The sequence below is a fragment of the Barbatula barbatula genome (assembly GCF_947034865.1).
Source record: "Barbatula barbatula genome assembly, chromosome: 1".
Taxonomy (NCBI): Eukaryota; Metazoa; Chordata; class Actinopteri; order Cypriniformes; family Nemacheilidae; genus Barbatula; species Barbatula barbatula.
The window spans coordinates 1,000,463-1,017,533 of record NC_136766.1 but is presented as its reverse complement, the minus strand read 5'-3'; the positions used below and the strand labels follow the sequence as shown (position 1 = coordinate 1,017,533).

Genomic DNA, 17,071 nt, shown 5'->3' with positions numbered 1-17,071 from the left:
ACTCACGCTAGACATCAAAATAAACACAAGACGACTGTAAACAGTTTTCAAAACCACAATAAATCAGTGGCCGTTGTTTCATTGTTAACATTACAGACAGTGATAAACTACATCATTGTCGCTCATGTTTCACTGTCATAAATGTTTATTTTGGTAAATGTAAAGCATTCTGGAATGAAAGTGCAAAAACATACATTGAATCGTGCGTTGTTTTAAAGGTTGGATTCTATATTATGATATATATTATAGTGCATTTGGACCCATTAGAGTATTCTCAAAGTGTTTCCACATGAACTGTGATAGAAGAGAAAAAGAAACGATGCAAAACTTTTGCTAATAACTAACTCTAAGTGTATGTGTGTTCATAATAACCTACCTGATATTGTGTTCATGCTACACACCATAATATTCGCTGTAAAATGTAAATCGTCTGTCAGCTGGAGCGACAGAAATAATGCGGAAAATTACAGATTTTTTTCTTGTAAAAGATATGAAGATATATTATAAATTATTTCCCCCATTTTTCTTGTAAATGTACTGCCTTTTTCTGTAATTTTATATTTTTTGACCCTATTGCAAAATTATAATGTAAAAACAAAACTAAAATTTGATGGCAGCTGGGGCATTAGAAATAAACTGTAAGATAACGTTTTTCTCTGTATGATTACATGTTTTTCAAAATTGTAAATTTGCGGTATTTTCCTGTCATTTCGATTTTTTTAACTGTATTTCAAATATTCATAAACAATCTGTATAAACATGAAAAGTTTTTTACATTTCACACACAATAATTTAGCGTCAGTATCTGAAAGACACTTCAGCACAGCTGCTGGAACATGAAGCTTTAAGAGTCACAGTGGTTATAAATTCTCTCTCTGTCTCACTGCACTCGTACTTTCATTAACTGACTGAAAAAAGACTAAATGAAAAATGAATTGGACGATTTTCCCAAATGTACTATACTGTGCTAATGTTGTTATTGTGAAATCTTTTGAATTCTTAGTATGATGCGGCCTCGCAAAAGGAGCTTCCATTGGCACTTTTTGATAAATCGATTTGCTTCTTAAAGACGTTTCCGTTCTTTTGCTTCCTCCATTTCATTTTCAAATCCTCAATTTCCGTCAGTCCGTCCAGTGTCTGCTGTAACTGAACAACACAAACACACTTCACTCACTCACTGTTCCAATGATGTGAACGGATTACAATGATGAAAGCATGTTCTGTCATGTTTTTGTTTTTATTGACCTTCTTCATCACCAGTGTCTGCAGTCGAGCATCATCCATGTTTCCCACCTGTGATGTCACCTGCAACCTCATGATCTGCCGCTTCACCTTTGCTGTGATTTACACACAAACATGAATATTAAGTCAGTCAATGATTTGGTCAAATGTGAACAATGGATAAACTGTTGAGATGAGACCTACTGGTACTACAGTAGAAGTTAAAAGTTGTCGTGCATAACCAATCGTCAAAGTAGCCGGTATTAGTTGATGTAGCACAGTTTTCATTTCCTCCATTAAGAATCTTAGCAGCCGCTTCATTGGAGGCAGAAAGATTGGACCGGTCACACCACTTCCAGTCGTCCCTGAATAATCCAATCCAAACCTCTGCCGCGGGATACATCACACTTTTCAACTTTGTAATTTCAGTTTCATTTCTAATGGTGACCAGGTCTGTATAGCGATTTCTGCAGTTTTGCTGAGCGTCGCTCCACGTCATATAGTCTGTGACAAGGTAATATTTCACTGTGCTGTTCTTATCTGTGAAAAGGCATTAATGTACATTCAAATTTTTTGGGAGGTGAACCAATCCTTTAACTTTAAGAATGATCCCTGATGAGGAGACGATTGAAATCCTATTTAAAAAGAGTGACATGTTACTCACCCTCGTAACACAAAGACCATCTCGTCTGAGTACAGTAGAAGTCAAACCAGTATCCGTCGTTTCTCATTGCAACACACTCTTCTCCTGAACCGTAGTTATCCGGGAAACCAGGATGCCAGTTGCTATAAATGACGCTCTCGTCCTGATGAGACCATCTCCAGCCGTTGATGTCATTGTAGAGTCCGATCCAGCCGTATGAAGTAAAGGCGTTCTCACTGGCGGTCTGACGCAGATTGATCTCATCTTCAGCCGTCTGAACGGTGGCCAGATCATAGTGATTCAATCTGCAGTAAGCTTGTGCGTCCGTCCACGTCTTCAGCTGTTTGATCAGAATATACTCGCGCGGTTTACACCAACCTACACACACCAGTCCTGCCAACACCAGACAAACATCTTAGGCTATTATAGACATTTTCTCCGCAAACACATCGGTGTTAGTAAATTTAACTGAATTAATCGGTACATTATGTCATTTATTTGACAGCTCAGGATTGAACACTTTCAAGTCTTTTCAAGTGCAAAAGTGAAGTGAGTTTTTTACGGTTTCAGAAAGACCTTTGGAAGAGTGCATCTAGTCTTAAATATCACTTTATGTCCAATGTTAAACATGTAAACATCTGTTTTTAAAGTTGAATGTAATGGTTTTAGCTTACCTGCAAAAGAAAGGATATAGAGAAACAATTCCTTCATATTTGTGCAGCAAGCAGACCAATTGATTTACACTGAAAAGTAATAAAAATACAATATAAAAGTCCCATGGGATAACAGTTTTTAGATATTATTCTGGAAACTCATAACTGAATTCTCAGAAATGAAATGATGTTGTACCTGTAAGACGAGTCGTCTTTTTGTGTTTATGGTCCTGTTGCTGGTTTCTTTAAATGGCTTTGTAGCACAAAGATGGAAATTTCACAGTCAGATATGTAAAGCCCCACCCACATGTCGATTTTTTAAATGAATAGAAAGGTTTCTTTCATTTATTTCTGTTTATAACTATATCTGTTGGATGTTTTTCCATGTACAGTATACAAAATCTGTATTTTTTATCCTTGAGAGCGACTTGAGATTATTTCTTTTTTATGTGTAATAAGAATTGTAAAAGGAGTCGCAGCAGCTTGAATATCATCGGCAGCATGATGCTCTTTCTGTGACGGTCGCATGCTTTTCTATGATAAAACACACTCATCTGAACATTATTATTATTAGTTCATTTACATTCAGCAGTTTGGTTTACTCTTATTTTGTAAAAGTAACTACACTCTTATGAAGAAAGATTCTTCGTGCTCTTTGTTTCCATAAAGAACCTTTAACATCTGAAGAACATTTCTGCTTCACAAAAGGTTCTTGGTGGTGAGAACAGACTCTTCTGTGGCATCGCTGTGAAGAACCTTTAAAGCACCTTTATGTTTAAGAGCGTTGTACAGTATGACAATTCCACTTTTCTCTCTTAGTGTTATCTCTCTAAAGTCTGACTTTTATATTACATTTTTTTAACTCGTTTGTTACTGGTCCTCAGAAATCGGACTTGTCTTATTCAACCCTGCAGTCATTTGGAAAATATGTAAAATCACTGGAAGAAAAAATCTTTGGATTCACTTCATGCAAAGTAATGACCTTGTTTAACATTGAAACCAACGATGAGATGCTCTGAAGACGTAAACCTGCACTGTGTATGAAGTTACTGAATAGCTTATCCAGTAGAAATGTTCTCGGGGTCTCGTGTAGTTGAAGGAAAATAAATTCACGTGTCAATGCAATAAATTATGTCACTTTAGAAAGACAAGACTTCATACTAGGGATCCACCGATGCACTGTACATGTTGGCCGATAACCGATGATTCTTACACATTGGAAGCCGATCACAGATATATTTGCCAATATCTCAATATTAATGTAACATTTTCTGAGAGTGAAAAGTATTAATTTCCATCTGAAAATCATGTACCAAGCCTACTTCTTGGATTCTGTAACTTTTAAATGTTTCTGGTATAATGTTTATTTTATGGATGTTCTTTCAGAGCAACCCAGACAAGTGTTCTTAATATCCACGAGTCTAACAGGTCTCCAGAAAGAAAGCATTCAGACAGCAGTCTGATTCAAACAATAAGCTTTTGTTCCTATAATTCACACATTCATAATTATCTACATACTGAATCTACATCAACAATGTTTTGCTTATATCAGTAAGTGAATGATCACGACAGAAAGACACAACTGTTCTGGATTATAACTGTGAGCAGCTGAAGAAGTTTAATCCGAGGAAAGATTCATCATTTATAGGCTATAATATATTTGCCTAAATGTTATTATTGCCCGATACAGATAACATTAATAAATGACCTTTATCGGCCGAAACTGATATGGTGACTGGATGAAATGATGATATGAGCACAATGCTTTGCTATTAAATGTTGTTGTTGTTGTTATAGTAGCAGACAGTAATAATGTCACCGTCCATTACATGTATACGATTATTAGAGTATAATGTATATCTACTATGTATACTATGTATACCGAGTGTTATACATTCAGAAAGTTCAATGAAGGCATAAGAATTATTGAACAAAACATCCTCATTTAAACTTCCATCGGAAAGAATAATGAATGCAAATGACATCATTACATCTGTACTCCTGCAGTTAGACGTCATTTGGAAGCAGAAGCAAAGAAGAATCGTTAAAGTCACTTCATGCAAATGAATGACCTTGTTTGACATTGAACTCAACTTAAGATGTTGTGCGACTGCTGCTGTTCAGACGTAAATGAGTTCAATGCAAAACACACATGACGTCTCTTCAAAGTAACAACACTGTAAACATTACATTATCACAATATACTTGCACATCATTCTTCCGCAGTATTTTACTATACAAATAGAATTTTGTGTTTTTGCTCAGCTGGTGATCTTTTCCATCAAACAGAGACTCTTTGGATGTATACTTCAGTGTATTTCAATAGTTAAAGATCAAGTATCACATGCAGCTTCTGCCAATCTCATGTTAAAGGCAGAGTAGTTCATTTGGAGAATGCTAACGTTCACTTGCTAGTGTTGCAATCATACGATCCCGCCATTCAAATCACACCATAAGAATGTCCTTCTTGAAAGTAGTGCTGAACAAACTCCATTATTTTCTCTGAAAACACACACCCGGCTGTTTATCTTGATTGACTGGGGTTCCGTCCAATCAGCAGTAACTACCCCGGTCACACAAAAGACCTACATTTTCCGGTTTGACCGAATTGTCGTTGTGTTTTCTGACTTGTCGTTGTGTTTTCTGACTTGTCGTTGTGTTTTCTGACTTGTCGTTGTGTTTTCTGACTTGTCGTTGTGTTTTCTGACTTGTCGTTGTGTTTTCTGATTTGTTATTGCGCTTTATGGTTTGTTAATGTGTTTTCAGATTTGGTGTTGCGTTTTGATGAACAATTCTTCAATGTTCTGCGTGTTCAGAATTGGAGGGAGGCCAGTCAAAGTAAAATCTTGAAGTTTATTGATCAGAAGATTCAAAAATACAACAGCTGCTGGGTGGGTAGCCTCAGAAGCACACGTCTCACACAAAGAAGCGACGTCTTACAAAGGGCCCACACCGGAGAACAATTTTACATGGTATTTATAATATTTATGATATCTTTTCTTAGTCCGAGAAGCTGATGTCCTTTCTCGGACGTGGAATCCTGGGAACACGTCCAATCCGCTTTCTCTTCTTTGTTCTGCCTCAGCCAACCAGCTCACACTGCTTTTCCTGACCATTTGTGGAGACCCCATACCTCACCAAATTCGACGAGCTCTGCGTAATTTGATTTTTACACACACACACATATTATTCTGGTACAGAAAGTTCACTCAAAATCAGCCCTTAACTCAACTCACACACTGGTTATATTTTCAACATATTATGCACAGTTAGTGATCAATAATGAAATCATAAAGCATATTAAATGTAAAAGCACGTTTAAACCACAATAAAAATCCTCCAGTTTTCAGATTTGTAATTGTGATTTGGGATTCGTTTTTTGGCTTTTAGATTTGTTGTTTTGTTTGGCACTTTACGGCTTCCGTAGTTTATATTAAGTTTTATATTTAGAAGAATGGATCAATGAACCTCACAAACTTGTGTTCAGATTATTGTTGATAATGTTAAAATAGTTTGGGGAGGGAGCATCATCAGTGGAACACCTCAGGGGTTTACCCTCGTGCCTCAGTCTATCTGTGCGCGAGGCTCATGAGCACACGCAATGTTGCTTCTCTCCGTGAACATTACGGTGTGATGATTTTTATCGTGTAAGGCATTACTATTGCTCACTAAGTGTGATTTGAGCATGTTAGTTGTGATGAAGAGAGTAGCAATATGATTTTATGACATGTATCATGGTGCTAAGCTAACTGGCTCGTCTGCTATTATAAGTGTGTACAGGAGAGAGAGAAGCTGATACCTCGTTGATCCACTGATGATCTCTATTTATTACAGGTATGTGTAATTAGTTCTGTTTAGTGAAATAAAAGAGATCTGGTTTACTGTTAATAAATGTGTTCTGTACGAAGAGAGTTATAAGGGGAAGGAATCAGATTCATGGATGCGCGGCCAGCACATGGTATGTCGTTAAATTCCTTTGGATTTATGTGTACAAATGGTATTATAATTGATTATTTGTTTCATCATAGCATGTTATAACATGTAAATATCTGGATTAATGCATATGTTTATGCATTCTAATATACAGTGAATGTACTATACACTATTGTGGTGTTTTAATAACAGTATTAATGTGATGTATTACAAATGTTTGGTATGGTAAATCAGATTTATTATTTTATTTACATATTTTATTTATTTGTTTATTAGCATTCGGCTGTACCGTCGGCTGTTCGGCAGTACCGTCGGTGGTTCACTGTGTGTTTTGGTTGATAAGACCAAGACCAAGAGGAAGAGGGAGACGTGGCAGCAGAAGCAGTGAAGAGAGCATCTGAAGAGAGATGGAATGATGTTGACATTTCAGACGTGACACCACCACAGTCCACCTTCAGACCCACCAATTCACCCGGACCTAAGGTAATATGTACAGCCATGGGCCGCGGAACGCATCTGAACAAGGGGGGGCTTGCCCCACAGCTTTCCATTCCCTGAAAATCTTCTCTCAGGAAAGAAGTTTCTTAGGATCTGCCACTCCCTTCACATCAGTACCTTGGTGGAGGATGCTGCCAACGAGCACAGAAGAGGTACGGCAGAATTTGATCGACTGTGCAAAATAAAGCCGCTGTATGTTGAAATAAGGGACGTATGCAAAGCAAACTATCACCCTGACCAGGAAATATCAATAGATGAGCGGATGGTTGCCTGGTGCGTTTCTTGATAATTTGTCTGAATTGTCTCAAATCTCTAGCATGAGTAATAACGTTGAAGATCTTGACTTTACTATTGAAAATATTAATGCCACCTTCTCGGAAACGCTAGACATAGTTGCTCCCTTGCGCTTAAAGAAGATTAAAAATGACAGACCGACACCGTGGAAAAATGAACACACTCAGGCTCTAAAGAAAGCGGCACGAAAAATGGAGCGCAACTTTAAAAAGACTAAATTAGAGGTATTTCGTACTGCCTGGAAGGATAGTACAAAAAAATACAGGAAAGCCCTAAAAACGTCTCGATCCGCCTACATTTCATCACTAATAGAAGAAAACCAGCATAACCCTAGGTTTTTATTTGATACAGTGGCTAAATTAACCAAAAATAAATCGTCAGCGACTTCTGATGCTGTATACCAGCATAGCAGTGATGATTTTATGAACTATTTCACAAATAAAATCCAAGATATTCGAGAGAAAATTATAACTATGCAACCAGATGCGAAACCCGCTGAACAAACGACTTACTACAGCACCCCTAAGGAGAAATTACGTTTATTTTCTACTATAGATCACGATGAACTATCGAAAATCATTAGATCATCTAAATCGACTACATGCATGCTAGACCCTATACCTACAAATCTTCTGAAAGAGATGCTCCCAGAAATTATAGATCCTCTACTTAGCATTATTAACTCATCTCTGACATTAGGACATGTGCCTAAAGCATATAAGGTAGCTGTTATAAGGCCCCTTGTCAAAAAACCCCATCTGGACCCTGGAGAACTAGTTAACTATAGACCTATTTCGAATCTACCTTTCTTATCTAAAGTTCTGGAAAAAGTAGTCTCAACTCAAATATGTTCCTTCCTCCAAAGGAATGAGATTAATGAAGATTTCCAGTCTGGATTTAGAGCACATTACAGTACAGAGACTGCTCTGATTAGAGTTACAAATGATCTGTTTATGGCGTCCGACCGAGGTTGTATCTCCTTATTGGTGCTGCTAGATCTTAGTGCTGCATTCGACACCATTGACCACAGCATGCTCCTACATAGACTTGAAAATGATGTCGGTATTAAGGAAATAGCTTTGAAATGGCTTAGATCTTATTTATGCGACCGTTTCCAATATGTAAAAATAAACAATGAGGTATCACGCAAATCGCAAGTCCAGTACGGTGTACCACAGGGCTCAGTACTAGGGCCTATGCTCTTCGCATTATACATGTTACCCCTAGGAGATATAATAAAGCGACACGGAATAAGCTTTCACTGCTATGCTGATGATACACAACTTTAAATTTCCCCGAAGCCTCATGAAACACAGCAATTCCATCGAATAGTGGAATGCATTGTCGATATAAAAAAGTGGATGAGTAGCAATTTTTTATTACTGAACTCGGACAAAACTGAAGTGTTACTTATCGGACCGAAAACCGCCCTACGTAACAACCAAGAATACTGCTTAACTATTGATGGATGTTCCATAAAACCCTCATCTTCAGCTAAGAATCTTGGCTTTATATTCGATAGTACTCTGTCATTTGAGAACCAGGTCGCCAAAACCTGTAAGATTGCGTTTTTCCATCTTAAAAATATATCTAAATTACGTCATATGCTGTCATCAACAGATGCGGAGAAGCTTATACATGCCTTTATGACATCAAGACTAGATTACTGTAATGCACTTTTAGGTGGTTGCCCTGCAGGCCTATTACAAAAACTCCAACTGGTCCAAAATGCGGCAGCTCGAGATCTTACACGTACAAAAAAGTATGAGCATATTAGCCCGGTTCTGTCAACCTTGCACTGGTTACCTATAAAGCATCGCATAAATTTTAAAATCTTGCTTATTACCTATAAAGCCTTGCATGGTTTAGCTCCTCACTACTTGAGAGAACTTCTTACGTATTATAGTCCATCACGTGCATTACGCTCTCAGGCGTCAGGTCAGTTGGTAATACCTAGAATTTCAAAATCAAGTGCAGGCGGCAGATCCTTTTCCTATCTAGCGCCTAAACTTTGGAACAGTCTTCCCTGCAATGTCCGGGAGGCGGACACACTCTGTCAGTTTAAATCTAGACTAAAGACGCATCTTTTTAATCTTGCATACACTAGATTATCATAATATATGTATTTCAAAGATCTAGGCTGCACTAGTTAGATCAACCGGAACCAGGGACACTTCCAATAACAACTGATGCATTTGTTGCATCAAAGAGTGCAGAACAGTACTCTACTCTCAGCCAGTCTTGTCTCATTGTTCCAAGGTTACAAGAGCGGAGCGGGCAGGGCGCAATCCATTCCTAGACCTGACAAATGCTGGACGAAGGAAGTGACGTCCCTACAAAACTTCAGCCACTATTAGATTATTAATGATAATTTTAAATCTAATTTTTTTTTATTTTCGCCTTGTTGTGCAAGCACTGTTGAGCTTGTGCAGAGGCAGCAGTTTTTGCCAGAGGGGAACTGGAATCCCCTGGTTAGGCCTGGTTTACATCTGAGGTTTTTTTTCTCCTCCAATGGAGTTTTGGGTTCCTCTCCACCGTTTGCATACTGTTTTGCACTGTTTTGCCTGGCCGGGGGGGCTGCTAGAATTTGATAGTCTTATTTAATTAACTCTGCATATAGTAATTTATTGTGTGTCTGATATTTGACCTGTGTTTTGAATTCCATAACCTTTTATGTTTTACTTATAGTCATTTTTTCTTGTACAGCTGCTTTGTAACAATGAAAATTGTAAAAAGCGCTATATAAATAAAGCTGACTTGACTTGACTTGACTCTAAAGCATGTATTGGGCTAAAACAATACATGAAAAATAAGCCTGTTCACTGGGGGTATAAACTTTTTGTTTTTGCAGACTCCAGCAATGGCTACACACTTTTTGTTGCTGCAGGGAAACAGTGGCAAGGGACTCAGTTATGAGTCTGTCATGGAGCTTGTTGACACACAGTTGCTTGGCACTGGATACAAGCTGTATGTAGACAACTCCTACACAAGTCCCTCCCTTTCCAAAATCCAAAAGAAATAGTCTGGACTCTAAATCTCCCTGTGGCACCATCCGATGGATGAGAAAGGACCCCCTCCTCTTTGTCCAGTGGCGAGACACAAGGGATGTGTTCATGTGTTCAACACTCCACACAGCCCATGTTCAGTGGAGAGTCTGAGTCGCAGATGGGCACTGGGTGTTGAAGGACATCTGTGTTCCACCAACAGTGAAGAACTACAACCGGTATGTATTTTATGATCAACAATATATTATGCTATCTGAAATGAATAAAATATGTGGCTCATTGTTGTTTTATATGTCCATACAGGTGCATGGGTGGAGTGGACCTTTCTGATGCCCTCATCAGCTATTAAGAGGTGATCCACAAAACCCAGAAGTGGTATAAGACCTTTTTTATCACTTCTTAGACATTGCCATTGTGAATGCCTTCCTTATATACAAGCATATCACAAATGTTAAAGGGGAGGTAGCAATGCACCAGAAGGCATTCAGGGAGACACTGCTGACATAGCCGCTCCGTCGCCCACTCCACACAGAGCGATCACAAGCCTGTGCATATCAGTGGAGACAGCACCACATGCCGCCTGAGGTGCAGGCGCTGCCATGCAAAGACTCCTGTAAAATGTTCTTCATGTGATGTGCCTTTGTGTTTTTTGCCAATCCGTGATTGTTATAACGAGTGGCATGTTGCCAATAACCTGTGATATAATTAAACAATTTGTAAACAGTGTGGGATTTATATATATATTTATGTTTGTTCTAATATTAAGAAGTATTTTATTACCATAGCACTTAGTCTATAGTCTCTTTATTTGCACAAAGTATAGTTTCAAGAATTGTGTTTTTTCAACACTATAATGTGTTGATGCTTCAGTTACTATGTGTCAGCAATAATTGACAGTGAATTTGGAGAAGGAATAGAGTAGCTCAAAGTGTAACCTCCGTTAGAACCCAAAATTATGACTGTACAATAAAGCATTTGCTTGGTAATGCTTCATGCTGTGTTTTCCAGCAATAGCTCCCAACTATAGTCATCTGCAGGCAACTGTTTAAATAAAAACTAGGCAGAATATTTTTTCTCTGTTCTCTATTTTTCTCTGATCTCTATTTGTTACAGATTAAAAAGAAAAACAAACATTGGACCACATTATTGAGTGGTTGTGTGTTTGTTTGTGTTCGGGAGTCCGTTCCAGACATGCTACATATACAGTAGTATTGCATACGTCCTATATTTGAAGAGTATTAAGGTTTGTTCAAATTTGTAAAAGAGAGATATAGCTGTACAATTATTTCAGGAAAAAGACGAGCTGCTGGAGGCGGCCAGAGGGGACGGAACTAGGGGTCAGCTAAATAGATAAAGTATAAAGAGCCATTCAACTAGGCTCATCAACGATTACACTGTCCAGCACAGCCAGAAACCTGGGAGTGGTAATCGATGATCAGCTTAACCTCACAAGTCATGTTGCCAGCACCACCCGGTCCTGTAGATTCATCCTCTACAACATTAGGAAAATTAGACCTTTCCTATCGGAGCACTCTACGCAAGTCCTAGTCCAGGCTCTTGTCCTGTCCAAACTGGATTATTGCAATGCGCTTCTGGCTGGACACAATCAAACCCCTCCAGATGATCCAGAATGCGGCGGCAAGAGTGGTCTTCAATGAACCGAAGAGAGCGCATGTAACTCCGCTCTTCATCAGGTTACACTGGCTCCCTGTTGCCGCCCGCATAAAGTTCAAGGCTTTGCTCCTGGCCTACAAGACCAACACCGGATCTGCACCATCGTATCTCCACTCGCTAATGCAGATCTATGTTCCTGCCAGATCACTGCGGTCTGCAAAGGAACAACGACTAGTGGTACCATCCCAAAAAGGAAAAAAGTCACTCTCCCGTACCTTCACTGGATCTGTTCCACATTGGTGGAATGATCTACCAGCTGCTACAAGATCAGCAGACTCGGTTGCCATTTTAAAAAACGCCTAAAACGCATCTCTTCCGTCAACACGTCGCTGATTGATTTATCCTAATTCTTTTCCCTTTTCTTCTTTATATAAAAAAACACTTACTAACCTCACTATTCTTAGCTTTTTATACTGTGCTAGGCTTTAATGGACTAGTTTGATGCACTTATGTATTTTGTTGCCTATGTTGTTATAATTGCTTCCAATGTTTCCTCATCTGTAAGTCGCTTTGGATAAAAGCGTCTGCTAAATGACTAAATGTAAATGTAAATGTATAAAGTACTTCTAAACTTTCTTATAGTAGACAAACCTTACATTCTATTTAAATAAATACAAGAATAGTTTCCTTTCTAGAATCTCAAGAGGTAGTAAAATACTTAAAATGACAGATCTACAGACCGATGGCTGAAGGAATCTGTGTTTTATTCAATTTTATTAGATTAACTCTTATCATGCTTTTAAAAGGTTTTTTATTTGCATTAGCTGCCCTCTTTTTTGTATCCATTGTTATGCAAATGTTGTGTGTATTCGAGTTACTACTGTTTTCCATTTAAATTTTGTTTGCAATATGAACCTTTTCATTCAAAATGCATCCATCCATCATTTCCTTCATTTGCTCTTTGCAGGTGTAACTGGCCTGACCTTGACCACATGAAACACGGTAGAAATCAATGTGTTTTTGTCAATCACTCAGCATTCTGAGAGCAGACTGAGAAAATAAAGACCACTATAATGCAAACACACAGTATAAGCAAAATGCATTAAACAGAGATTACAGAAATTAATATAACATGAAAAATGAGGTCAATAACTAACAATGCAGAACAACAATCTTTGTTTTAGTATTCAATAACCAAACGTATTATCTGTGCAATATCAACAAGTTTTGGTCGACACAACTGTGCACGACATTAAATAAACTCATCCGATTAAGAATAAAACTCTTCATAGCCCGTTTCCAACACAATTATTGCATATTATGTACTAAATTTGACTTGAATAGTGTAGAGTGAATAGAGTATGGATAAATAATCATAAAGAACTTGGAGAAGTCCACAAGAGAATGAAATAGAGTAGACAAAGACAGACGATATATATATATATACTCGTACAACCTAATCCAAATTCATTAAATTAGCCCCTGATGGTTTTATTTACTAGATACGCACCTGGTTTGGTTTATAAAAGTTTACTTTATATACAATCTCTATTGATATTATTATTTTATTATATTAAATTGTATGAAAACTACTCAACAGTTATTAAATCTTTGCAAAGATGTAGAGGAAGTTCAGTTTGGGCCACAGAACATTTGCCCTGAAACAGTCTATATTAGTAAAGAGAAAAATTGCTTTACATTATACAGAATAAAATGAAAAGTCCTCAATATGTAAACAATACAACGTGTGTTTACATTTCCTTAAAACCAGCGAGAATATTGCATTTGTTTAGTGCTTTTGTAGGAGCTGATCTTTTTCAAGACCTGTCTGTGAATCTGCCTAAAAACATGTAAGCATGAATCTAACTTAAAGTCAAACGTTTAAAGACGTCAAAACGTTTGCAGTTTGTATGTTAACTTTGTTAGCTAGAATCACACATGCAAGAATTCTTTTTTTAACGTCTGAGAGGATCAAACTCTTAACTGAGATACAAACTCAAAGCTGTGATGTCAGCCAACGAATGAGGTTCTTACCATAACATTTACAGTACATAGTAAACAGCTCATATTCAATAGGTCACATAAATGATCATCTACACCAATTCCAGTCAATCAAACGGTGGATGGCTCCTTTTTTACACGGTGACGTGGTTTTGTTTTGAATATGTTCTCAGTGTAATGTTGGATCCAGCGTCCATCCCGTTCGCTGACAGGACCTGATTTATCTAAAGAGAAGATTGAAAGTTAAACCAGATCAATAAATCCAACGCTCATCCAGACATCTGCGAACTCACCTTCTCTTCCACGGCCGCCATCACTGTGAACTCTGTCAGATTATCATCTGCCTCCACCGACACCATCAACGTTTGCCGCTTTCTGATTTGGCCTTATGAAAAAGATATACGAGAATACAAACTTAAGTGAAAAAGAACACACAACGCCCATCGTGATAAATTACATCAGAGATAAGAGATCTTACTGCAGAAGAACGGACGTGGAGCCGAGCACACGTCATCACCGATGGCTCCGTCGGCACGGACGTAACCACACGATTCGCTTCCCTCCAGATTATCAGGCTGCGTGTTGATCCATGTGATGGACGGGTGTGATGTTTGAGTGCGGTCAGACCACAGCCACGTGTTCCTGGACAAGCCGATCCATGCGTCCCCCATCATTCCAGTTGAAGTGAGCACAGCTCCGTTCTCAAATACATCTGTTATTAAGGCTAAATCTGTGAAGTATGTTCTGCAGTGCTGCCGAGCGCCGAGCCAGTTCTTAGTGGTTTGGATAAAGTGATACGGAATGAAGCTATTTTCTGTAAGGATTTAGACAATTTCACAGTTTGATCTTTTTTAAGTGCATTACTGTACGATGACTTAATTCGACAAAATCAACAAAACATTTCTTCAAAATAAAATTAATGTGCATTTCATTAGATTGACTCAAAGTGACAGTACACCCAATGATTTTAATTATGTCATCATTTACTAATTTATTAATCTGTCATCATTATAGACCGTTACAGACCTGTGCTGAACACGCAGGAACATATCGGTAAGATTGTCCCCCCATAGACTCCCATAGTATTTCTTTTTCCTACTATGGCAGTAAATGGGTGTTGTGATCTTACATTCTTCCAAATATCGTCCTGTGTGTTCAGCAGGACAAAGAGAATCATACAGGTTTGAAACAATCGACAGAATGTTCGTCTTTAGGTGAAGTATGACTTGCAGTCAACGTATCTGTGTATGTAAATAATGCTTTTTATGAGCATATCACTACTTAAGCAGGTTGTGAGTTAAAGAGAGAAGAGGAATGTCTCACTTTGGTAGCAAACAAAGAATCTGCGTTCAGCGCAGTCCGTGTCAATCCATTGTCCAATGCTGGTTATAAACGCACAAGCGTCTTGTGTCAGGCCCCTGTTGGACCCCTGGGACTTCCAATTCGCAAAGCGTATCGCCTGCTTCCCGTAAGACCAACACCAGGTGCTCAGGCCGTCGTGCAGCCCGATCCAGGCATAAGACTCGAGATTCCCGTCATCCGCCGCCGCCTGGATCATGGAGCGATCGTCGTTGCTCTGAACGGTGGCCAGGTCCAGATGATTCTCCCTGCAGTATGACCGAGCGTCCGTCCAGATCTTCTGCTCTGGGATCAGAATGAACGCCTGTGGAGCGCAGCAGATCTTCCACACCACTCCTGGCCGGAAAATAAAGCATGCTTAAACGCTTTCATTTGATCTGTGTACTGTATATTCGAGCTAATGAAATATTAGTTCACCATTAAGTGACATTTGAGAAAATTGCTTTTACTATGTGATTTCTATTGAAAACAGTAAGAAATATAAAGCTACATTCTTAGAGCTGTGCAATGATGTAAAGTTTGTGGGATTCAAATGGAATTACTGTATATTGCATAACTTCAGTGCTCCACTGTGACATTAAGCAGCATTTAACCTTTTTTATTCTCACTCTGGTCATAAATGAATAAATTACTACTCCTACATCATTTATATTTGCTCAAGAGTCTGAGACCTTTCCAATGAAATAGTTTGTTACGATTGGATTCGATTTTAGTCGTGAAATATTAAAGTAAACCCAAGAGTCATTTTAAGGATATTTCTGAGAAGTACATCAAAAGTGTACTTAAAGTTCAAATCAAGTGTACCAATAGCACGCTAAAAGAAACGCTTCACTCACCGAGCAGAATCTGGATCTGAATCAGCATCATCTCTTCTGGTGGTTCTTCAGTGAAATACAGTTGAAATCTTATATGTGAATGATACATCACATCCTAAAACATCAGAAACATTCGCTACAGACACAATGTGCCTCTTAATAAAATAGCTGTAGTCATAAGTGATAGAATATTTTGATTACATGACAACAAACCCTTAAATATTCTCCTGCAGAAAGCACTTGAGTCATTTACCTGCAACACTGAACAGAGCTGGAGCTTCAGACGGACGGATGCTGTGCAAACTCACTTTTGACTCCATATATATTCCTTTGATGCGCATGAAGAGTTGCGCAGGTATCGCATTTTATGCAAAACCTTTTGTGTGGCATATGAAACTCACAGACTGACTAACAAGTCTAAGTTTGCTGGCAACATGAGTCTTTTGACTCAAATACCATTTTTGATCAAATAAAGTTTGAGATTGATAGAAACGATCACAGATTTCCCATCTCCTGCAGGATTTGATTCACTTGGGTCAGGCGTCTTCATAAAGTCAAGCCCGATCGTCAGATGTCATTTGTCGATTTGACTTATGGAAATGTTTGGAACCGGAGACTAGTTAGCAAAACAAACAAGATGACCTCGCCTCAAACCGACCTGGCCACTTCAACTCAAAGCTTTTAACGGCCGGTTTATAAACTCTAATGGACATTATGAAAACACTAAGCAACAAACAAATTCATTTTGAATGGCCATCAGAAGATGCACTCGGGACGTTCCAAACACCTTGACCCGCTTGACCAGCATGGCCGCTTTAGTCACGTTTCCCTGAACTTTTGCATAAGAAAGCAATGAATCACCATTATCCAAATTCATTCACCGGCGGGGTGAAATTACATCTTAAGTCAACGGTGTAAATAACAATTGTATTGAATTGTAAAAACATCAAAAGTCAAAATGATTGACGTCGCTTTATATGAAATCAAGCGTTTGAAATGTTTATACATTTACATTTGATGTACTCTGGCTTCTGT

The 17,071-nt window shown here is 38.4% G+C and overlaps 2 protein-coding genes across 2 annotated transcripts; both read right to left on the bottom strand.

The window, feature by feature from the left end:
* Positions 1-999: 999 nt before the first annotated feature.
* LOC306897791 (putative C-type lectin domain family 20 member A) lies at positions 1,000-2,768 on the bottom strand (the record flags this gene model as incomplete). The annotated part of the gene is made up of 6 exons (XM_079462813.1): positions 2,714-2,768; positions 2,539-2,607; positions 1,886-2,257; positions 1,426-1,761; positions 1,246-1,337; positions 1,000-1,146 (listed from the first exon to the last, which is right to left on the bottom strand). Exons 2-6 carry the CDS (start codon positions 2,573-2,575, stop codon positions 1,000-1,002), a joined length of 984 nt encoding a protein of 327 aa, XP_079318939.1. The 5' UTR covers positions 2,576-2,607; positions 2,714-2,768.
* Positions 2,769-13,996: 11,228 nt separating this feature from the next.
* LOC306897788 (macrophage mannose receptor 1) lies at positions 13,997-16,088 on the bottom strand (the record flags this gene model as incomplete). The annotated part of the gene is made up of 5 exons (XM_079462810.1): positions 13,997-14,086; positions 14,156-14,247; positions 14,341-14,676; positions 15,186-15,557; positions 16,058-16,088. The coding sequence occupies 5 exons, from the start codon at positions 16,086-16,088 to the stop codon at positions 13,997-13,999; spliced, it is 921 nt and encodes a 306-aa protein (XP_079318936.1).
* Between the last annotated feature and the right edge of the window lie 983 nt (positions 16,089-17,071).